This window comes from Furipterus horrens, unplaced genomic scaffold (genome assembly GCF_987537825.1).
Source record: "Furipterus horrens unplaced genomic scaffold, mFurHor1.1.pri manual_scaffold_4, whole genome shotgun sequence".
Lineage (NCBI taxonomy): Eukaryota > Metazoa > Chordata > Mammalia > Chiroptera > Furipteridae > Furipterus > Furipterus horrens.
Window position 1 is genome coordinate 31,050,634 of NW_028327174.1, and position 25,588 is coordinate 31,076,221.

General features: G+C 34.2%; 1 protein-coding gene across 2 annotated transcripts in view; it reads left to right on the forward strand.

The window, feature by feature from the left end:
• AEBP2 (AE binding protein 2) overlaps positions 1-25,588 on the forward strand; it is a 60,298-nt gene that overhangs the window by 18,844 nt on the left and 15,866 nt on the right. For both annotated transcript variants that reach the window (XM_090272892.1, XM_090272893.1), the window contains exons 3-4: positions 7,317-7,424; positions 23,177-23,363. In XM_090272892.1, the coding sequence (XP_090129018.1) occupies positions 7,317-7,424; positions 23,177-23,363 (295 nt within the window). The remainder of the gene's footprint in view (positions 1-7,316; positions 7,425-23,176; positions 23,364-25,588) is intronic.

Here is a 25,588-nt window from a genome sequence, read left to right on the forward strand (position 1 = left end):
TATAATGGACCAATATTCCGTATTATTATTTATAATAGTTAAAATGGTTTTCAATGTTATCTAGGTTTGTCCTGAATAATTATCCTGTTTATTGTGTTTTCCAGAAATTAATGTCACATTGTAAATACAGATAATTTATTAGGCCACACATTTCCCATCACCCTGTCACCACTGTTGAGATATACTACTAATACTAAAATCGCTAAAATAATCAGGATTTAAGAGAATAGGCAACTGTTTCCAAGATTGTATTGATAATTAGATTATATTATTGATCTTTAAAAAACAAAATAAAACATGCACTCACATAAGTACCCCTAACATTTTAACCCTTGGTATTGCATTTAAAATTTCTTTTACGAAGTATTTGCTGTTGCCACAAAGTGTTGTAATGTGTCAGCAGTCTTTTGATTACTCTAGCTTGATAATTAAACATTTCTTATTAGATTTAATATATGTGCTGTCTAGGTAGATATCAGATGGTATATTAATGAATTGTGTCCATCATATGTTTTTTCACTCTATAACCATCTCAGTGGTTAGGCACTTTTTGTAAGTTTCCCTGCCTCCCGATCAGGTTTTTGGTGTGAACTTAATTAACCATGTTGGTTTCCTGGTCTTTACTGAGTTGCCTTTTGTGAGCCCTTGCTTGATGCCACTTGGTATATATCACTATGGTAGTCTTTTGAATCATTGTGTGATGCTTTTTAGTTACTTGACTTAGCAGCTATTTATAGAATCATGAGCTATGTAGAAGATCCCTGGGTTTTTCTTCATTGGCATGGTAGAATTTCACATTTCTAAGTCTTGGATCCTACAAGTTGAGTTGGCACATAGCCTTATGAGAATGTTTTTAGCTCTTTGTAGAAAAAAATGAAGTTACAGACTGAATGTGTCATACAATTACTGCCAACTGCATGTACCTTATTGATAATACAGAGCTAGACTTGAAGTCTTGCTAATTTTTACAATAAGTATCAACTTGTTGAAAGGAAACCCCTCACATCATTTCTTAAACACTTATTCATAAACTTACTTTATTACAAATAAAAAGATTCTCTGGCTAATGATAAAGGTAATGCTATTTTGACCACAGAAAGGAGTCCTCATTTTTGGAGGACATTAATTGTGAAATGACAGATGTATTGGAGAAATGTGGAAAATACATCCCAAGTGTTTCTACATACCAATCATTGGTATGTAGACTAAGCTTTCAGAATGAAAATATGAATGAGAGTTTGAAAAGCTGATACTATTTAAAATATAATAGTTTTTGGTTGGAACATTTCATTTTTTAATGGCCTTTTTGAAGTTTGGAACTTTTATTTATTTCTCTTTTTAAAACTATTTTATTGTTTTTTTCCTATTACCATTTAGTCCCCGTATACCCCCCATACCTCCCGCAGTCGTCCCACTGTTGTCCATGTCCCGGAGTCCTTTTCCATTGTGCTCAACCCCTCCCCCCCACCCCCCACCCCCGCCCCTTAGCTGTCATCCTGCTGTCTCTGTTTTCTTGTTAGTTCAGTTTGTTCATTAGATTTAACTGTTTTTAAATGTACAGTTCAGTGGCATTAGTGCATTTACATTGTTGTGCAACCATAACCACTATCCCATCTCCAAAACTTTCGTTATCCAGACTGAAATCTGTACCCTTTAAATAACTTTCTTATCCTTCCTTCCCCCAGCTCCTGGTAACTGTTATTCTACTGTCTGTGCATAAAAATGACTATTCTAGATACCGCATATAAGTGGAAAAGAGCAGGTTTTGAAGACATAATTATCATTTTAGATTTTTACATTTCTTTTTTCTACCCTATCTGTTAAACTGTTATAATAGGATAGAAACAAGTGAGGAAAAAATTAGTAACTCTAGAAGACTTGCTGCTTCTAATTATTAAATGATAACCATTTATTGGAGCAGTAAGTTAGCATAATATAGTTAAATACTATATTAATTCCTATTTTCCTCATCCCACTCTGATCTTCACCCTGAAAAACCAGAATCATCATGTAAGAGCTTAAAAACTTCTTTTTCCTCCTTTAAACTATTTCTGTTGGTCTGTCACGTGGACTTTATTTGTAGGCGGAAGCCAGGTAGAGTTAGGTTTTCCTAACCTTTTCATATATCAAAGTGGTTGGATACTTAACGCTGCATTAAAAGTGATACTAACCATTCATTTAAGTGCCAAATTATGAATATACCTTAAAGAAGAATCATGAGGTTTTCTACTATTTAAAAAATAAAAACAGGTGGAAAAATGAATCTTGTCTGTTAAGTATAATAGAGTTGTGTTTTGGGGTCCATATTTTCATATATGATTGCATTTCCAAAATTAGACTGAGCTAGTTTACTAATCAAATTTCAAATCCCAGTGTCCTCTTAATACACACCTAAGTTTTTGTAGGTGGGGAACTTCATCTTCTAGGATTTCAGTGGTCCAGTAAGATTCATTAGTCTTCTGTTCTTTCTGTTTTAACTGTTTCTTACTTTAAAAACAGTTGCCAGAAAGAAATATGTTTATGTTCCTTGATGCAGGAGTTATTTTACAAGTGCCATTTTATTAAGTTTACTTTTGTATGTTTTCTTTAGTGTGTTTGAGGGGAGAGGGCCAGAGTGAGATTGGGGGTGGAGGAGTGGTAGGATATTCAAAGACTTGAATGAGGCCAGTTACCTTTATGTTAAATGACATTGGTAGACTCTCAGGGTCAAATCAGATAGCTGCTAAGAAGTGAAATCAATCTTAGGAGGTCACTTTGCATTTTGAGTGACAATCTGGTATCTCCTGAACACAACATGAAATTGGTCATATCTTTTGCAATCACGAAAAGTATTTTATTACTGTAATTTGAGGTTTTTAAAATTTTTATTTATTGATTTTTTTTTTTTTTTTTAGAGAGGGATTTTTTTGTGTCATATTTTATTGTCAAAGGAATCTAATTTCTTAGTGAAACTACCCCCTCAACCCCTCTATTTGGGTTGGTAACATACTATTTGCCGACTCTGTATTTAGAATATATTTGGCTGATTTTAATTTACTAATAATCACTGAATAATTTTTGTTATGCATACATAGACTCTGTCAGGTTGCACTGTACTCTTTTCTGAAGGTAAAGCTCACCTATTCTGACAGTAATAAGTAAGGCTTTCTAGACGAGTTCTCAATGGAAAATCTTCTTGTAACGTTGAAATTGTTGACCTGCACATCTTGCAAGTTAGGTCACTGTAAATGAAAAGATTTTTTGGTATTTCAAAAATATTCTTTAATGGCTGTGTAGTGCCTTTTAAAAAAAATTATTTTATTGATTATGCTGTTACAGTTGTCCTGATTTTTTTTCTCCTTGGCCCCCTGCCCCCTCAGGGAATCCCCACACCATTGTTCATGTCCATGGGTCATGCATGTAAGTTCTTTGGCTACTCCATTTCCTATACTGTACTTGACATCCTCATGGTTATTCTTTAACTACCTATTTGTACTTAATCACCTCACCTCTTCACCCATTCCCCCATAGCCCCCTCCTATCAGCAACCATCAAAGCATTCTTTGTATCCATGATTCTGTCTCTGTTCTTACTTGCTTAGTTTGTTTTTTATATTCAATTGTTGATAGATATGTATTTTTTGCCATTTTATTGTTCATAGTTTTTATCTTAAATAAGTCCCTTTAACATTTCATATAATAATGATTTGGTGGTGATGAATTCCTTTAGTTTTTCTTCTTGTCTGGGAAGCTCTTTATCTGCCCTTTGATTCTAAATGATAGCTTTGCTGGGTAGAGCAATCTTGGCTGTAGGTCCCTGCTTTTCATGACTTTGAATATTTCTGCCAATCCTTTCTAGCTCACAGTGTTTCTTGTGAGAAAACAGCTGACAGTCGTATGAAAACACTTGCTGCTTTTAAGATTCTTTATCTTTAACCTTTGCTATTTTAATTATGATGTGTCTTGGAGTGGGCCTCTTTGCATCCATCTTGTTTGGGAGTCTGTGCTTCCTGGGCTTGTATGTGTATTTCATTCACCAGATTACAGAAGTTTTCTTTCATTAGTTTTTCAAATGGCTTTCCAGTTTCTTGCTCTTTCTTTTCTCCTTCTGGCACCCTTATGATGCGAATGTTGGACTGCTTGAAGTTGTTGTAGAGGCTGCATATAGTATCCTTGTTTTTTGTATTTTTTTTCTTATTGTTGTTCTGATCAGTTGTTTTTCTTTCCTTATGTTCCAAATCATTGATTTGATTCTCAGCTTCATCCACTCTACTGTTGTTTCCCTGTAAATTGTTCTTTATTTCAGTTAGTCTATGCTTCGTTTCTGACTGGATTTTTTTTTGTGCTATTGAGGTCCTTACTAAGTTCCTTGAGCATCCTTATAACCAGTGTTTTGAACTCTGCATCTGAGTGCTTGCCTCTATTTTCTTTAGTTCTTTCTCTGGAGTTTTTATCTGTTCTTTCATTTTGGCCATGGTTCCTTTTTTTTTCCTCCCTTGGTGGTAGAAAAATCTGGTGACAGTTATTTTGAGAAAGGTCTCTAATAGTTAATATAAACACAGCTTTTTTGTTAACCAGGCTTTCTTAGAGAATATTTATCATTTTGCATTTTTATCATGTTTTGGAGTTAACCAAATGTGTGCTCATAGTGCCTGTTGTGATTCTCCCAATGTTACATAGCTGGGAAATGTGAAAACTGGATAGAATTTAGTTATTCACTTTTGTTCTTTCTGTTTCTGTTACATCCAATACAACCTAATTAACATAAATCTGTCTATTGTGAGAGCCTGGGCTATGAACCTCTGTCCTTAATATTCTAATTGATATAGCTAAATTTTAATTCATTTTAACATAGTATAGAGGAACTGTAAGATATTTTATTTTTGGATAATTTCTTTCATATTCGGGCTTGTTTCTTATGGTGTTTGGTTTTCAGGGTTAACTTGTACAACAAGAAAGTTTCTAAATAAGGTACAAAAATGTTTTTCACATATAAGAATCAAAAAAAGACAGGCTTGAATAAAAATCCTTTTGTCAGATTTTGGACTATTGTTTTATCAAAGGGCTTTTCTAATATAAATTAGTAAAGAAAATTTAGCTTTTAAAAACTTTGTGGTTTAGTGGATCCTTGATGTGGATTTTTAGTCCCATTTTGTGTATCAAGACTACCTTGTGCATGTTTATTGCTTCCTCCTCATTCCCCCCTTATTATTTTTCAAGTATTTCACTCAAATATGGCTAAACATAGTTAGCTTTGGTCTTTTTACACTTATTTCTTTTCCTAAAATATTTACTAAGTTGATGGTTATGGTTTTTCTTTGAACCTGAAGGTGTTGCCCTAATAGTGTGAATAGACATTATTCCCTATAGAGTCTGGACCTTACCTACTCAGAGTTAAGGCTATTATCTGATGGAATTACAGGGTCTACCATTGCCTCCATATTTATGTTTATTCATGGGAGATTTGTGGTTTCTCTCAAATGTAGTGGTTGGATAATATTAGGTTAGTGCAGCATTTGAATATTTTTCTGTTTTTTTGTTTTTGAGGGTATTGTAATTCAGCACAGGGGTCACTTCAGAGTTACATCAACAGAATTCTATAAAAGTTATTACATAAATTATGTTAATTTTGTTCCCAAATACTTGTTTTAAGGCATTTTTGTTTTGGGGGGAGTATCACTTGTGAGAATTTTAAACCAAGCTCTGATTCCTCTTTATTACTTGGATGGAAAATGTAAGACTTTGAGAGTCTAGTAAGTCTTGAGTTAGGAAATTGATAGATGGAATTACAGGATCTGCCATTGCCTCCATATTTGTGTTTATTCATAAGAGATTTGTGGTTTCTCTCAAATGTAGTGGTTAGATAATATTAGGTTAGTGCAGCGTTTGAGGTTTTTTTTTTTTTTTTTTTTTTTTTTTTTTAGGGTATTGTAATTCAGCACAGGGGTCACTTCAGAGTTACATCAACAGAATTCTATAAAAGTTATTACATAAATTATGTTAATTTTGTTCCCAAATACTTGTTTTAAGACATTTTTGTTTGGGGGGTATGACTTGTGAGAATTTTAAACCAAGCTCTGATTCCTGTTTATTACTTGGTTGGAAAATTTAAGACTGAGAGTCTAGTAAGTCTTGAGTCAGGAAATTAATAGATAGCATTGATTATCTGCATGTGATTATCAAATCTTATGAATTAAATTTTATGAGATATAGGTTTAGCTTTACAATTTGTTTCACTTAATTCATTTCAAAAGTAGCTTTTAATTCTGGCAACTTTAGTAATTATTTTATAAACACGTACTAGGTCATGAATTTTAAGTACAAAGGAGGAACTGTTAATGGCTTTTATATCTGCTTAACTAAAAGAAACGAGCAAATCTCTTATGGAATCAGGATGTGCAATAACTTTCTCGAAATAGTCACATCAACCAGCAACAATAACAGTATTGCCTGTCTAGACCTATCTGATACAGGTTTTGGTTTTGTGCAAACACTGATAGTTTTTTTAGGTCGTCGTTTTTTCTCTACTTTAAAAGAATTTATTTTAAACTGACTGATGATTGTTTTCTCAGTTCTGTCTCTTCTCTCTGTTCTGTAATATGTTAATGCATTATAGTCTTAAGTATGGCTCTATTTATAGTTGTTTGTACCTCAGAAAAGAACAGAGCACAGAAATGGTACTTTGAAGGCAATGATTACAGTAGATTCATATATCTTCTGCTGGTCTTAGGGATCCATTTTAGTGATGTAAATATAATCAATTAGGAAATTGGTATCTTACTAGTAGGAAAATGATAAAGATTAGATGGTTAGTTGACAGATTTGTGCTTTACCAAACCCAGTCATATTGCTTGAACCCAAGAATGTATATGTCTATTATGATGATAGAGTAACTCATGTCCATTGCTTTTGCAATGATATTAATTTGACATTTTGCATTAGGTTTTGGTTCCTATTCAAGGTAATTAAAAATCATTTTTAATGAATAGAATAATGCAAGAATAAGTAGTGTGCATGGGAGAATACGAATCGAGGAGCAGGAAATTGTAATTGGATAGTTTAATTATATTACTTCTTGAAGATGAAACTATCAGTATTCACTAATTAACATTTTTTAGTTCTTTATTGAGGGCATGGACAGCAGCCTTCAGGAGGAAGGGTTAAAACTGTGCCTCTCATACTGGAAGTTCTGCAAGTTTGACATTAAGCATTTGATTCACTCATACATTAAATGGCTCTTTTTGCCAATTGAAGGCATGCAACATGCTCATTTGAGCTTATAAGAAATTAAACTGTTGAAATAAGTAATGGAAATTATTATGGCTCTTCTTTTAACAGGTATTTGTTTGCTTATGGAAAGGATGTAAAGTATATAATACACCATCAACCAGTCAGAGTTGGTTACAGAGGCATATGCTGACACACAGTGGAGATAAACCTTTCAAGGTAAGTAAATGTATGTGAGTCTTTTTAAAAAATTTTAACTGAAGTTCCAAAGATCCTTAATCAGCATACTGTTGCCCTTCTAAAAAATTTTAAAAGAACCATTTGTTTTAACATTCCAGTAGATAACGTGGAATTTTAAAAAGTAGGTGGGAAAAGATGATTTAATCCTATTACTAAAATTTGGAGAAGAGAAAAAAAGTCTCTGAGTGTAGGGTCTTGAAAATAGTACACAGATGAATGACTTGAATACATCTGTTTCAAGTTGGTTTTCTCACTCTCATAGGTTTCAGCCTTTTTTTATTAGCAGACAATGATTATTACATAAAAAATGTAATTGTAACCCTGGCTGGTGTGACTCAGTGGATTGAGTGCCGGCTTGCAAACCAGAGGGTCGCCAGTTCGGTTCCCATCCAGGGCAAATGCCTGGGTTGTGGGCCAGGTCCCTAGCTGGGGGCATGTGGGAGGCAGCCATACGCTGATGTTTCTCTGCCTCTCTTTCTCCTTCCTTTCCCCTCTCAAAATAAATAAATAAAATCTTAAAAAAAAAAAAAAAAAAAAGGAATCAACCAATGAATGCATCAATACATAGAAAAGAAATCGATGTCTCCCTCCTTCCCATCCTTCCTTTCCTCCTTTCTTTCTCTAAAATCAATAAATTCTTTAAAAAAATTAAAAAATAAAATAAATAATGTAATTGTAGAACATTAAGGGTCTTTATTCTTTTCAATTTTGAGGTCATGCACTGAACTTAGTTGTGAATTACTGTGTCCAATAGATGTATTGAGGAAAATCTGAACAAAGAGCAAGTTTTTATAAAAACTTTTTATGTTTATCTTTATTAAAAATTAAAAAAAATATTTTGGTTTGTAATTATGAAAAGCATACAGACTAAAAGTTTAAAGAAGTTTAATAGTTTTTAAACCCATGATATCTACTGCTATGTAAGTATGCCAAAAACTTCCCTTGGGTTTCGTTAGGAAGGAGTTAATTTTTGTGGAGTTGCTTCTTAAAAAATAAAGTTTTTTTTTGAAAAGACAACCTTTAGTGAGTTTTAAAATGTATGAAGAGCCCTGGCCACATGACTTAGTTGGTTGGAGTATCATTCTGTGCACTGAAAGATTGCCGGTTTAGTTCCCAGTGAGGGCACCTGCCCAGGTTGTGGGTTCCATCCCCAGTTGGGGCATGTACAGGAGGCAACCAATTGCTGTGTCCCTCCTTCCTTCTTCCTCTTCCTGTCTCTCCCCCTTCTTTGTTTAAAATCAATGGACACATGTCTTTAGATATAAATTTTAAAAATGTATAAATAAATAATTACACTTAAAATCTTTCTTCCTTTTTTGTTCCCTTGGTCCCTCTCCCCCAAATAACTGATACTAGTTTCTACTGAATTTTTCTAGTATTTCCTTATGAAACTACAAGCAGGTAAATATGTAATCTCATTCTTCTTCCTATCACAGAATTTAGTAAACTATATACGGTCTATTAAAATAAGCTTTTATTTTAAAGCAGTTTTAAATTTACATGAATATTACAAAGATTATAGAGTTTCCAAATATCATACACCATTTTTTTCCCATTATTAACATCTTTATTGTGTGTATGTGTACCTTGCTTTTTTAAAAACCGTATTTTATACTAGAGCTCTCTCTTTGTTTATAGAGAATATTCTCTTTTTTTAACAACTTCATAGTATTTCATTGTGTGTGGCTGTGGCAGTTCATTTAACCAAACTTTTAGGTACTTGGTTTGTTTCTAGTCTTTACTATTACAAAGAGTGCTATAGTGATGAATCTTTAAACATGCCATTTTGCATATTTATGCTTATAGATGGAGGAGAAAATTCTCAAAATGATTTGAGTGGGTGATCAAAGGCTATATAAGCATTGGTAATTATTTTTTTTTTAAATTTATTGATTTGCGAGATAGGGAGAGACAAATGTTCTACTTATTTATGCGTTCATTGGTTGATTGTTGTATGTATGCTGACTGGGGATTGAATCTGCAAACTTGGCGTATGGGGATGATGATCTAACTAACTGAGCTACCTGGCGAGGGTAAGCATTGGTGATTTTGATTACTATTGCTAAATTGCCCTCCCTGGGCGTTGTACCCTCATCAAAATGTTAGAGCAGCTGCCTTCTCCGTAGCCTTCCTAACAGAGTGCTTTTGGGTTTTTGCCAATCTAATGTATGAGAAATTGTATCCTAATGTAGTTTTAATTTGCTTTTCTTTGATTATGAGTGATGTTGGACATCTTTTCATATGTTTAACCATTTGGATTTCTTTTTCTCTTTTTTAAAAAACATCAGTGGCCTCATTGAGCTTTCTGTTGACATGTGGGTCCTATAACTTTTAACAACCTAGTTTTTCCTATAGACCATACAAGAGATCTCGGCCCTGACAATTATTAGAAGTGTGTGACCTGGGACAGGTTTTTAAGCTTTTTTCTAATGTGTAGTTTGTAATAATAGTTCCTTCATAGAGTTGTAAACAGTATATATCCAATAAATGTAAGAAGTTATTGTTGAAGTAAAAGAATAATTTACTTACAGTGTGCTTTTTCATATATTTTTCTTTATGACAGCAATTTATGGTCGGTTATGATGTGCAGGTTAATTTCAAAGACCATACAAATAGGTTTTTCCCCAACTCTTTGTTTAGAAATTATAGATGTTTCCCATTAGAGAGAGGGAAATAAATTGTTGAATAAGAAAGGCAGGCCTGTGCTCTTCAGGGAACTTACATTTTTTAGGTTTACATAAATCTAAATAGATTTGAGTGATGAAATGTTTTAAGTTTTAAAAGTGATCTATGAAAGAATCTCTGGAAACATGGATTAGAGATCAGTTAAATGTACACTTGATCCTTGAACAACATGGGTTGATAACCTGTGCATTCAAAAATCTTTGTATAACTGTTGACTGCCCCAAAGCTTAACTATAGTCGGCCCTCAGTTTCCTGGGAGAATTGGGTCTAGGACCACCAAGGATATCAAAATCTATGGATGCTCCAGTCGCTTATATTAAAAGACATAAAACAATTCTTGTAGTTTTCCTCACCCTCCATATCCACATCCATGGATTTCCAACAATGGATCAGAAATACTGCTTTTGCTCTGCAGTTGGGTGAATCTGTGGATGCAAAACCCACAGATAGAGAGGGCTGAATGTATTTATTGAAAAAAAAATCTGTTTATAAGTGGACCTACACAGTTCAAATCCATGTGGAAGGGTTACTATACTATATAATAGGAGCTGGGAAAGAGAAGTTCAGTGTAGTTGACTGTATGCGTAGATAGAGGTGAGTGATGAGGTGATGGTATTTTGGGGGGAACAAAACCCAAAAAGTTTTTTCAAAAAAATAAGAGACTTATTCCAAAACATTAACACCTCATCACCTTCAAGCACAGTTAAGTGTTCAACAATTTAGAGATTTGTCTTATATGTATGCACCTGTGTAACCACTACTCCAGTGAAGAATATTTTCAGTATAACAAAATTTCCTAATGTCTCTTCCCAGTCTACCCCTCTCCAGGCCTCTACTTCTCCCCCGAGGCCGTATTTTGATTTCTGTCATCCTGGCTTAGTTGTATCAACGTTTTTGTCTGGCCTTTTTCATGCAAGAAAATAGCAACGAGATTTTCCTAATTTTCTGTACCAAGTCGTCTTTTAAAAATATCTGTGTAGTATTTGATTGTACAAATATATCATAGCTGATCCATTCTAATGCTGGTGGACATTTGGGTTGTTTCTAACTACTGTTAATAAGCTGCCTTATGCACATTCTTCAGCATGTCTTTTGATTGCACACATACAGTCATTTCTCTTGGCTGTATCCGTGTGAGTGGAATAGCTGAGAGTTTTAGTACTATATCTTAATACTGTCAGTCTTTAATTTTAGCCATTCTAATTGTTGTGTAGTGTTTCCTCATTGTGGCTTTAATTGTTATTTCCCTAGTGAGTAACGATTCTGAGTACATTTTCACATACATAAGGCTATTTGGATTTCCTGTTTTGGTGAAGTACCTATTCAACCCTTCCATTATTTTATTGAATGGTTTGTCTTTTACATAATTTTTAATATTTTGGGAATAAATACTTTGTCAGATATATGTATTGCAAATACACTTTTCCAGTCTGTTTTTGTTTTCTTTTAACATTTCCTAATGGAGTCTTTTGAAGAATAGTTTTTAATTTTAGTGAAGTCTAATTTATCAACTTTTTTTTATGATTAGTTTTTTTGTAGTCTTTCAAAAAATTTATGCCTACCCACAGTATGTGAAGATGAGAAGGGTCTTACGAAAAAGCCAAGAATTTTTTCTTCTGGTATTAAGAGATTATTTCAGGCATTAATAAGTATCTATATTTTAAATATTATTTACATAACATAAAATTTACCAAATGTACAATTCAGTAGTTTTGAGTGTATTCACAGGGTTGTACAACCATGACCACTATCTAATGACCGAAATATATGCTTTTTAGAAAAAGAAAGGAAAGCATAAAAGAATAGAGTGAGTGGACAATTTGTGTAATAGCATGTAGTTTCAAATATACATGAGATACTTTATGGTGACTATTTGGAAATACTAAAAAAAAACATTTATGACTAGTAAGCTTGAACTGTGGAAATTTAAAAGCAATTTAAATTTAGAAGCAAAAAGTTTCTCATATTGTTTTAGTATTTGATGTGCGATGAGCTGGGCAAAGTGGAGGGGTTGGAAATAATCAGGGTTAGCAAAAGGCTTGAATGGTGCTGCTTTGTGCCTTGCACATTACATGCATAATTTATTACATCGCACTTTAATTAATGTAATCATTACAACATCAGTTCTTTGAGGTTATTACCCTTGTTGCCCTCATTTTATAGATGAGGAACTAAGGTAAGAAAAGATTAAATATTTGGTAGGGTTATGGGCAGTTAGTGGGAGATTGAGCACTTCAGAGGCAGAATGAATTTAGGGTCTGTCTACTTAAACGCTTGTGCTTCAGTGCCTCTCAGTAATTTGTCTTGCAGAATGGCTCCTGTGCATATATGTACTGTATATTGTCTTTGGGTTACTGTTATCTCTAAACTGTCTGTTAGTCTGGATTTTACTTTTTCTAAGGAGTTTGCATTGTATTTTTTGCCTTTTCATATTCATAGCATGATTCAAGCATTCTCCAAAGAGTTCAGTATTAAATTTCTATCTTTAAAAACATTATAGTGTGGCTGTTCTGTAATGGGGTGCTTTGTGTGTGGGATAATTGATAAAGTCATCTTGATGATGAATTCTAAAAAATTTGTTACTGTCTTTACTGAAAACATTTAAAGTTGAAATTCTTTAGGATTAAGCCTAAATAAGGAAAAGTGATGGAGAACAGGAAAAGGTAGGGTTGGTATAGTACCTGATGTTACCTGGCTATGACAGACCACGTTCACAGCCAACAAAGCTTTTTCTTAATTCCAAGTAGTGTCTTATTGTTCTTCTACTCTGTCACACAGAAATAAATATGTTATAAAAGTAGTACTTGCTTACTATTAAAAATTTGATATTGAAAAGCTTAAATAATACAGTATTATAACTAGAATCTAACATCTATATAAAACCAGTTTATTGTCTCAATTATATTTGACTTTTTAACATATATGTACCAATTAAAGAAATAAAGAGAATTCTTTCGAAGCTACATGCAACCTGCATTTTTTTGTTCTGTATTGGGCATCTCCTCATGTCAATAAATTTGTTAACTCTTTAATGGTAGTGTAATATGTGAGTTTACCATTTTTATTACCAATCCTTACTTGATGGGTATTTTTTTTTGCTCCAGTTTTCCCCAGTATAATAACTAACAGTGTAATCAATGAATACACTTATAAAGTCATTTTGTGAGCAAATATAACTTCCTAGTAGCTTTTTTGCTAGGTCAAAGTGGATCTATATATGGGCTTGCTTTTGATAGGTATTGTTACATTTTCCATCCAGAAAAACATAACAATTTGGCTCTTTGTATTTTTCCCTCTAAATTGATTATTCATTTGCTTTGCCCTTTTTTCTATTTTTTTTCTTTCTGATTTATAAATACTAGGTATTTAATGTACATATTTGCTATATGTAATAGATATATTGGCTAGAAGTTTCAGTATATTGACATTACTATACATTTTAATGTATATACAATGTAAATACCTTTCTATGTATTCACATTGCTATTTTTTCCTATATTAATTTTGTACTTTTAGAATAGAAACCTTCTTGAATGTATTCATTTTATAAAGTAGGAATGACATCATTTCCATGCTGTGATAGGAGTTAAATATTCTTTCCAAGTTGACAATTTTTTTGACATTATATGCTTTTTTTTCTAAATAATTTCAACTTGCTAGTTTTCTCTCTCATACACATCGATAGAAAGAACTCCCATATACCCTTAACCCATAGTCCCAGTTAACATGTTGCCATGTTTGCTCCATCTACCCACCCATCAATCCATCATTGGGTCGGCCAAAAAATCTATATTTTTTTTTCTGTAAAATAAAAGACACTTTTTTCATTTTCACCAATAACTTTGCTGATCTGGATATTTTGAGTATGTCAGCTGTCTCCCACATGGTATAGCATTGATTGTTCTCAATTAATGTCTTGTTTTGATCACTATCAACTTCAGCTGGTCTACCTCACATGGAGCATTGTTCAGCGAGAAATCTCCAGCATGAAACTTTGCAAACCACTTTTGACATGTTCAGGCAATCACAGCAACTTCTCCATACACTGCACAAATCTTTTTCTACATCTCAGTTGCATTTTTACCTTTCTTGAAATTATAAAGCATAAGATGTCAAAATGTTTTGTACTTTCTTCCATCTTCAGTATTAAAATGGCTGTACAAAATTCACTGATTTTGATTAAGTTTTTTAAATGCATGCTGATATGACAGCTGTCATAATACAAATTAACAAAATTGTTTCAAATGAAATTAAAGATAACTAAGCGCTACTAGAGCCATCTTACAGGAAAGAAACAAACTTTTTGGCCAACCCAATACATATCTCCATCTGTCTTCCCCCATTCCTCCATCTCTCCTTTCTGTTTACTTACTTACCTACCTATCTATCAGTACAGTACACACACATTTTTGGGGAACCCTTTGAGAGGGACAGTGTCCCTAACTAAATTCAGTGTGTGTTTCCTGAGAACAAGGGTATTCATTTACATAACCTTAGTATGATTGTCAACATCCAGAAATTTAATATTGATGCTATTAGCTATTCAGATTTCACAAATGGTCCCAATAATAGCCTTTATATAGCAGGTTTAGATTTCAGATGAGGATCATGCATAGTTTTCTGACTCCTTTAATCTTTAAAAAACATTTTATTTATTTTTAGGGATAGAGAAAGGGATGGAGAAAGGAGAAGAAGCATCGATGAGTGAGAGATACAGCAATCGGTTGCCTCTCACATGCCCCGAATTAGGGTCCAGGCCAGCAACCCAGGCATGTGCCCTGACTGGGAATCAATTGGCAACCCTTCATTTCAGTTCACAGGCCAGTGCTCAATCCACTGAGCCAAACCAGGCAGGGAAACTCCTTTAATCTTAAAAGTTTCTTCAGCCTTTCTTTATCATTCATGGCACTGATAACTTTTGAAGTGTATCAACCTTTTATATTGCAGTATGTCCTCTATTTTAGGGTTGTTTGCTGTCTTTATAATGATCAGATTTCAGTTTAGGCATTTTTGCAGAAAATAGAATAAAATTCTCAGTGTGTCTCTTCTGGAGACAATTGATGACAATCTGTCTCCTCCTGTGAAGTTACTTAGCATCATTTGGTTAAAGTGGAATTTGCCAGGTTTTCTACTATAGACTTATTTGTCCCTTTACAATTAATAGTTATTGGAGAGATGACTTTGAAGCTATGTAAATATGTGTTACTGTTTGAATCAGTTTTAGTCTCTGTTGATGAACCTTGCCTGGATCAATTATTACCATGGATCGATGATTTGTAACTGAGGGTTACAGATGAGTGTTTTTCCATCTTCCCATCTAAATTTACTAGTTGATATTCTTCTTACATAGTTTTCTGTTCTTTGTTCTATCTAATCTTTGGCTTATATCCATGACTGTCATCATTTTGATGCTTACAGATTTTTATATATTGAATTGATCAGATTTTGCTCATGTGGCTTCTGGGATAACTGGTTAAAGCTTTGAATGGTAAATGTCTCCATCGGTGTTGGTTATGGCACAGGCTAGAAACTGGAAGTCATAAATAAGGCCGGTTAACTTGATGTGGGAAACGAAAGCCTTGGATGTATAATTTAGGTTTAAGCTTAATTTTATGGTCCCCAATTTTATTTGTCTTATATTTAATGAATAAGAAGATAGGTATCGTGAAAATAATTATGTTATCTCATTAGGAAATTTTAGTTTTGTAAAGTCATACATGCTCCTAAAATGCAAATATAGTTTCTTTGCCAAGGGCTTTTATAGTATCTGCCTATGATAATTAAAGTGCAAAGATTATTTCAAGATAAGCCCCCGCCCCTCACTCATGTATGTACATCTGCTTTGTATGTACATTTAGAGTTTGAGAGAAGGGGAGTTGCTGTCATTTTGTTAAACATAATAAAACATTTTAATTACTAGAGGTTTGGAAAACATTGCATGTGCTTTTATAGTACTAGGATTTTGGGATTTTAAAAACTATTCTCTTGGTCTTTTTTTGTTTGTTTGTTTTGAAATTGTGATTTTTGATTCTTGTTAGTCATTAGATATTAAGCTTTATCATTGCTAAGTGGTTTCAGCCCAACCTTACTTACAAATATTTTACTTAACTGAAAAAAAATACATATATACATCACATTTGTTGATTGTTTTGATTTCCTTTTTCTTTATTGCCAGTGTAGCAGTGGTTTGTCTGGATAAATTTGTACGAATATGTTTGAAATTGAGTGGTTGTACTTTTCAGATAAGCTCACTTTTTTCACACACTTGTTTCTCCCCTTGTCTGATATTTCTGTTATTTTGAACATTATTTATAGTAATTTAATTGTCTTGGGTTAATTTATTAATTGTAACTTAACTCACAACTAGTCTTCTATAGCTCAACATGATGGATTCCTTTCATAATATTGACATATTTGAATAACTTCTCATTGTGATAGAGTAATGCTTGAGAAACTCAGACTTACTTTCAAGTCTAAAACAGCCAGTCTTTTTAGATGTTTTGGAACCAAGAACCTGGTTTAAAAAATTGATATAAAAGTTTTCTCAAACCAGACTTAAACTATTGTATCCCCACTATGAGGTGGCTTATAGTTGTGCATACAGGCCAATTTTGGTCATTTGTTTCAGGACACAGTGAGGAATACTAATATTACATCATTCACTGTGATGAGTGATTAATTTCCTTATTCAGTTCTTTTATGATCTGTTTTATAATGGTAGTTGATAATTTAACTATTTTACTTCTTTCAGCTTTATTGAGGTATAATTGACAAATAAAACGATAAGATACTTAAAGTATACTGTGATTTGGCGTATGTATGCAGTTGTGCAAGGATTCCCTTCAATCCATCACCTTACACACATACACTTCAGTGAGAATCTGCTTTTCAGCCACCATTCTCTAATAATAAAAAGATTTAAACACCCTGTTCTGCTATCTTTCAGAAATTCTTCTTTGCCATTTTGTATGTCTGTGTGTCTGTCTGAAGCTCTGATGTTGCTTAGCCTCGACAGCCCATTTTTAGGAGTCTCCCACTCACCAAAGTGTACAATTTGAGTATGAATAGGGATAATAGCTGCAATGATCATCATGATACAGAAAACAAAAAATGATTCCCCCACCCCCGAAGAAAGAAAAACAAATTGGTCACCTTTGGAGAATAGTAGGAATTTCATTATTTGGGAAGAATTAAGAATCAAGAGTTTCTTCCTTTACTATGCCAACTGTCTCACTGGGTATCCAAATCCTGATGTCTGAGTTGCACCTGTGGCCAATGAAATGGGAATCTCTGGGGTATGTTGCCAGGAATTGCTTTATTTAAAAAGATCTTTCAGATGATTTTGATGTGCACCCAGGCTTAAGAAACTCTGTTCTATGAGGTATTTCCCTTAATGGGGACCTTATAAGAGAAATATCACTTCTTATATCACTGAGTGAACTAAGTAGCTAGTAACCGCTACTAAACATTTTTCTGGTAAATGCAGTTACCAATTCAGTGCTCTTTGAAAGGGAAGAGCCTTTTGAAAGGCTGTGCTTTCACATGCCTGTTGCATGTGGGATTTTTAAAACTTAACACTTTCCTCTCTAGGCCTCCTTGATAGCACACTTGTTTGTTTTTCCCGCCTCCCCTTCTTCCAAACTTGTTGGCTGCTCCCAGTCTGTTCTGCTGGCCTCTGCTCTGACTCCTGCATGTTGGAGAGTGGCTTCTTAAAATTTCTCACTCTAGGTGTTCTCTAGTCCTTTGGCTTAAATACTATTTATATTCTGATTTCTCTTAGATGTTATCTCTAGCCCTAACTTGCCATGGATTCCAGAATAGAATATTTATCTTGTAGGTCTAATAGAGCATTTTGAACTAATTAACATGTACAAAATCTTGTTTTTTTATTTCAAACATGGTCCTACTCGAGATTCAGTAAGCAGTAAGATCATTATTTAGTTACTCTAGCTTTAAGAGCTCTGCATTATTCTTGATTCCTTTCTTAACGTATAGTCTCCCCCTAAATGCAGTAGTAAATCCTGTCGTTTTGACCTGCAGTGTAATTTGAATATGACTACTACTTCTCACCCTACTGTTTTATCCCTAGTTCATCTTTTATGTTTGTTAGTCACTCTACTACTTGGAATTCTTGGTAACTCCTCACTCTCTCCAAATTAAAATTCACATTTCTTAGCATGATGCATAGTAAGGTCTTCATACCTGATATTTACCTGCTTCTCTATTCTCATTTGGTTCCTTACTAATACCTTCATAGGAAATTGTCTTCCAGCCACATTGTACCATTTGTAGTTCTCACTGAAGTTTTGTATAGGCTGTGCTTTCTACCTGGAGTTTTAAAAAAGCTTTTTATTTTGGAAAATTGTTAGATTTACAGACAAGTTGCAGATAGTACCGAGTCCCCCTGTCCCTTCACCCAGTGTGTTCCCCCTGATGTTATCATGTTGCTGTGGTACATTTGTCAAAACTAAGAAACCAGCATTTCTACCTGGAATTTTTATTTTCCTTTAGATTACCTGTTAATAAATACTACTAGTACCTTCTGTGAAACTGGTGTTTTCTGCTTATTGTTTAAATAACTCCTTGTAGATTTTCATAGCACTTCATAGTCTTTATACTGGAAAAGACAATCTTAGTTTTGCTTCATTTGAATAGATCTGTTTAGGGGGAAAAACCCCAGTAATTCCAAGTTTCAAATTTTAGAGCAGCTACTTCACCACAACAGTAACAACATAGAGTGTTTCAGTCAATCTGGGAAATAAAACATTTAAAACAGTCAATGTCCAAAAGCCATTTTTCCCCTAATTGTTGAAACAGGGTGCTTATTCATCAGAACACTGTGTGAGGTGGCTTAAGTTCAGAGTCATTGTGTGTGTGGGTGAAAACATTAATATCTGAACGCTTAAACACACTCAGTACTGTGAAATGCTCATGTTAGTAGGATGAAGATACTAAGGCCATTTGAGCAACAGCAGATTTGTCTCTTACCTGTTCTCTGTGATATACATTGATGAATGGAATATGATTCGTTGACTCTTAAAATTTTCTTTTTTAGGGTAAAAGGAATGTATTTAAGTGAAATGTGTGCTGTTATATTTCCTTTTAATAAACGTACTTTCTCTAAATTTTTATTGTACGTTTGTGTTTTTTAGATTTGTTTATGATTCTTAATTGAGGAATGATCAAAATAAAAGAAAATAGCCCTGGCTGGTGTGGCTGAGTGGGTTGAGTGCTGGCCTGTAAACCAAAGGTCGTAGGTTCAATTACTAGTCAGGACACATACCTGGGTTGCAGGCCAGGTCCCCTGTTGGGGGGTGTGAGAGGCAAACGGTTGGTATTTTTCTCACACATCAGTGTTTCTCTCCCTTTTTTCCCTCCCTTCTCCTCTCTCTAGAAATGAGTAAATAAAATCTTTTTAAAAAAATCAAAGAAAACAATTTTCTGTTAGAATTCTCGTTACTCATTTTATTTTCAAAGCCTTGAATCATTGATTTAATTGTTGATTAAAATAAACTTGTGGATATTTAACTCTCACTTTTAGATGATACCAGGGCCTATACTTTGCAGTCTTGAAGGATCCCAGGAGAAAAAGAATCCATCAAACATACTGGGACCTTTATAGGATAATCCTGGTGGAACCATATCACAAAATGCCTCTGAATTTAAACCTGAAGGGCATGGATCTAAACTGTTAATGTCATTTCTGCCTTTTAATTATGGATATAGTCAAGTAGCTGTTCTCAAATTTGAAGTGTGGATTTTTTTCAACACATTTGTTTGAATAACCATTATTAAACCGAGAACCCAAGGGCAAAGGACTGTCTTATTTATATTATATTCTTTGAAGCATCTAACACATTGGCCACAAATGGTGTATATTTATTGTATATTTTTAGAGTAGGTGTTAGGGAATATAGGGATGCTATCTTGGAAAGAAAGAAAAATAAGTATTGTATGGCTTATTCTGTGGCAGTACTGTGTCATAGAAATATGTGTAAACCAAATAGGTCATTTTAAATTTTCCAGTGCTACAGTAAAACAATTAAAACGGGTTAAAATAATTTAAGTAATATCTTTGAAATAACCCATTAATTATTTCAATATTTTATCAATATACAGAATTGATGAAATATTTTGCTTTTTTCGCATACTAAACCTCCCAAATTCAGTGTGCATTTTATAGTCACATTTCAACTGCTCAGTAGCTATTTTGTGTCTAATAGCGAAAATGTATTGGATAGTGCAAAAACTAACCCATTAGTGTAATTAGTGTTAAAGCACTGTCCATTCAGATGCTAAACACTTGGTCTATGTTTAGAGTTTACAAAATTCACAGCTGCATAAGTGTTCACATACCCAGGTTCTTACAAACATACTTAAAAGTTCTTCAGTACTTAAGTATCATGTTTTAAATTTTAAAATGGTTAAGAAAATACAAACAACCATAAAGGCACTACTTTTTAAAAAAATTAATCTTAGGCCCTGGCTGCTGTGGCTCAGTGGATTGAGCGTCGGCCTGCGAGCCAAGTGTCGCTGGTTCGATTCCCAGTCAGGGCACATGACTAGGTTGCACGTCAGGTCCCCAGTTGGGGGCGCAAGTGAGAGGCAACCACGCAATGATGTTTCTCTCCCTCTCATTCTCCTTTCCCCTCTCTGTAAAGATAAATAAACAAATTATTTAAAAATATTAATCTTTATTGTATTTTTTTCCGTTACCATTTAGTCTCCTTACATGGTCCCCTTATACCACCCCCACACCTCGGCACTACTTCTTACTATGATGCTTTTAATAAAATAAATGAAAAATAAGATTTGGCAAGGATGTGGAGCTGATGGTTTTGTAACATTGTGAATACACTAAACACCACTGCTTTGTACACTTTAACATAGTATAATATATGAGTTTCACCTCAATAAATAATTATGAAAATAAAGTTAAAAATTTAGTTTCTTCGTTATAGTGGTTTTTCTTAAAGTGGTAAGCAGGAATACTTGGTTCTTGGCTTCTGTGGCGGACAGTTGTTTTTATGGCAACATGGTAATCTATAGAAGATGGAAACTTGAAAAAACATTATTTTCTTGGTACTCAAAATAAGTGTAGAAGTTTTTATATTCTAAGAACTCAATAACTGTTAGTTGCTGGACTTCTCCTTGTCAGTGTCTATAGCTGATCATTGTAGATGCAGACTCTCTTGAGGACCACAGTAGTGATAGGGTCCTTGTAGGAAGTAAATGAAATACTAATTTCCAAGTACTGGATATGGCTAATTGCTTCTTTTCATGGTTCCCATAGCACTCTGTGCTTAACCCCCCAATTGTAGTTTTTTGAAGTTGTCACTTTATACATATATCTTGCCGACCCCATATAAGCACTTTCAGGGTGAGAACTGTCTCAGTAATCCTTGTAGAATTTTGCATGGTACTGGGCATAGAATAGGTAGTTATTTGAACTAAAATCTTGAATCATTCCATTGCCTCTTAGTGGGCACCCTAGAATGGGCAGAGATTTTTATTAGTAATGCTGAGTGCCATTAGAGCCCATAAAATTGTCTCTTGCATATTAAAGTAAAAAGAATAATGATTAATGACACCATATAAGGAGCTTGTTGTGAAGTGATTCAGCCAGCATTGGTTTTTTCAGTCTATAAGCAATTCGGTAAAAGTATGCTCCTGCCTTCAAAATGCATGGAAAGGATGAGTTGGGATAAATATTTAAATGTGCAGCAAAAGAGTGAGGATCTTCTCAAAGGAGGATGAACGCCTTTGCACTTAGGCAGTTTTAGAGAGACTGTGCATAAAGTTAGTATCTTTACTAATAGAGGATTGTGTTGTGTTTTTAGAAATTTAAAATGGTAGAGTGCCTGTTGAAAGAAAAACCCTGGAAGCATGTAGATTCTTTTTTGTGGTATTAGCTAGTTAAAGTGTTATATAAATTGAAACACCTAGGAATAATCTGATGGATGTAGTTGGTGTTAAACATAACAAATTCGTATGGTTGGAGTTTGGTTGTCAAGTCAGAAACTAGATAAAGTGGATAAATTACTAAACGAAAAGATACCAGCAATTTAGCTGTTTGGGGATCATTTTGAAAAATGGTGTGTACTTGTTTTTTCAGCTTTTTAATTTTTTAAAATTTATTGATTTTTGAGAGAGAGAGATCAATTTGTTGCACTTATTTATGCATTCATTGGTTGGTTACTGTATGTGCCCTGACCAGTGATCAAACCTACAACCTTGGTGTATCAGGATGGTGCTCCAACCAACTGAGCTACCCAGCCAGGGCAACTGGTGTTTGTTTTAATTAACGTTCATTTGTTAGAAGACATGCAGATGTTATTTCCTAAGATATAACTTAGAAATCACACATTTGTACCCTAGATAACTTGTATTTTGCAGTGTTAGTGCTGTCAAAGCATTCCACATTTATTCCACCAGGTTGGACTTCAGTAGTTAACCTTCTGTTTTCTCAGTCTTGAAAGTACAGGAGGCTAACGGTAAAGAGGCAGTATTTAATGGACCTTGTAGAGGGTTGCGTAAGTCCAATTCTGAGCGTAAGTCTTCTCTGATAGGCTAGATCTAATAAATGTCATTATTCCAATATTTTTTTCTGTTAGAACAGGATGGTGGCTTTTGGAGATTTTGAAATAACATATATTGTAAGACAAAAATAACTTAAAAAGTCCAGAAATGCATGTAGCTGTCTGGATATCTAAGTCTTTGATGTAAAACAGCTTACTGCTTCTCTTTTTTAAAGTGGTTAATTCAAAACCAGAGTTTTGGTGAAGAAGATTCCACTGTTTTTGTCTTGCGTATAGTGGGAAGAGCATTAAACTGGAAAGGCATGAAAATTGAGCTTCACTTTTTGGCTGTGCCACTGCTTAATGTGTATTACTTTGGGCAATGTATGAAATGAAAGGGTTCTTAGTTGTTTTCTGGAATTAGTTCTATAGCATTACTAATTTACCTTTGAAAATGTGGAATACTTGCTCATATTGTGCTTGTTCCCCACCCAGCACCCCTGACGTCCTGTTTTTATTTTTATTTAGTGTGTTGTTGGTGGCTGCAATGCCAGCTTTGCTTCTCAGGGAGGGCTAGCTCGCCATGTGCCCACACACTTCAGTCAGCAGAACTCCTCAAAAGTTTCTAGCCAGCCAAAGGCCAAAGAAGAATCTCCTTCTAAAGCTGGAATGAACAAAAGGAGGAAATTAAAGAACAAAAGACGGCGCTCCTTACGTAAGTGCCTCACTGAAAATCTGTGTGTTTTACAATTCTTTTGTTTTATATTGGGCTTTTATGCAAATACAGTTTTTACTGTTCTTCAGCTCTGCTTACTTATCTTTTTAAAGAAATATTTATTTATTTTTAGAAAGAGGGGAAGGGAGGGAGAAAGAGAGGGAGAGAAACATGAATGTGTGGTTGCCTCTTGCCCACCCGCAGCTGGGGATGTGGCCTGCAACCCAAGCATGTGCCCTGACTGGGAATCGAACCGGCGACCCTTTGGTTCTCAGACTGGTACTCAATCCACTGAGCTGCACCAGCCAGTGCTGCTTATCTATTTTTGTTAACAGTAATAAACAAGATACCTGTGGGACAATGTGAGAATTCAGTGATGTAAGTTTTATCTGTAGTAGCTAAAGGAGTGTGAGTATATGGCCTTAGAATACAAACTGCATAGATTTATATATTGAGGGCTACTTTGATTTCATCCTAAATTAAAAAATGTAAAACACAGTAGTGTTGGTGTTTCTAACGATATTTTAGAAAAATTGAACATGCTAAAGGTAAAAATCAAGTAAAAATAACTTGTCTGCTCCAAAGTGATGTGTGTGTGAATAGCAAAATTATTTGTAGTCTGTTTCAGCACTTTAAGTCTATTGTAACACACACATACAGTTGTTATGTGCTTAATTTTATGAAGATAGGTAGAACACAACTAGATGATAAGACTTGTAAATGTAGGGAGCAGGAATTGACTTAGGTACCCCAGAGCCTAGCTAGCACTGTGCCTGGTTCTTAAAGAGTCAACTGGGTAATGAACTATCTCTTGAGTGAAGAAATATGATTAAGCAAAGCTGTCATTGAAAAGGGAGGCCACTGCAAGAGTGAACTAGAAAGAAAAAAAAAATGCATCTTTTTCTCTTGGGATCTGAGAAGAGTGTAGAAGAGACTTCATACTAATCCAGACTATAAAGCAGAAAGTTATCTCTAAAACATTGCAATTTTTTTGTTACTACAAGTGAAAAAACTTTCCTAAATTCTCAAGTTTTTTTCTTATTGCTGAAATTAAACATTTTTCAAAGTTGGCTGCTGAATTTAAGTTATGGATCCATTTACTTTTGGATTATGTGTAGCTCATCAGTTTTAAAAAATGCTTGGGCACTCAGTTCTAACACATGTATATAGTATATCCGGGTAATACTGTTAATGCACATTATAAAACAGTTACCAAGAAGATGAAAAATGGTACTATTTCTTCCCTTGCTCTAATGCAGTGGTTCTCAACCTTCCTAATGCCGCGACCCTTTAATACAGTTCCTCATGCTGTGATGACCCCCAACCATAAAATTGTTTTTGTTGCTACTTCATAACTGTAATTTTGCTACTGTGATGAATCGTAATGTAAATATCTGCTATGCAGGATGTATTTTCATTGTTACAAATTGAACATAATTAAAGCATAGTGATTAATCACAAAAACAATATATAATTATATATGTGTTTTCCGACGGTCTTAGGCGACCCCTGTGAAAGGGTCATTTGACTCTCAAAGGGGTGACGACCCACAGGTTGAGAACAGCTGCTCTAATGGATCATGACACTCACCTGCTTTGGAGACTATTGTTCAAGTTTAGTATTCTTGATATTTTAATAGTGAATATAACATAGGTAAGGTCTGAATAGAATCAAATCTGAAGTTGAAGGGCTTGTTTCATTATTGTGAATCCTAGTGATAATGTCTGTGTTTGAATCTTAAATGAGGAGTGGTAGATTTGAATGATTTAGAGAGGTTATTTATTTTTATCTTCTCTAAGTGCTTATTATACTTCTCAGGAAGAAGTGTATTTGGAGAGCATGGAGAAGTATACCTTTTTTCCCCCTGGTAGTCACAGATCTAATAGGAAGGGGATTTGTTTCTCAGCATTAGATAAAATCATGACTTTTTTTTCCTCCCATACATGTCTTCTTCCTTACTGATTTCCATTTATCATTGCATCCTTGATTTTGTGGGTTCTCCTTGTTTGTTACTAGTTGGTATTTTGCTTGTTTCCTTCTGAGAAAAAAAATGCAATGATAACAGGTATCTAAGTTATTTCACATATGCCAGTTTGTGAGATCATTTCCCAACAAAGGCTTCGGTAGATTTGTGTACATGTTTTGCTAACTTCATGAATGGTGGGGGTAAATTCATTCCACATAGTAGTAAATCAGAATAGTGTTGCAAATCAGCTACATGTAAT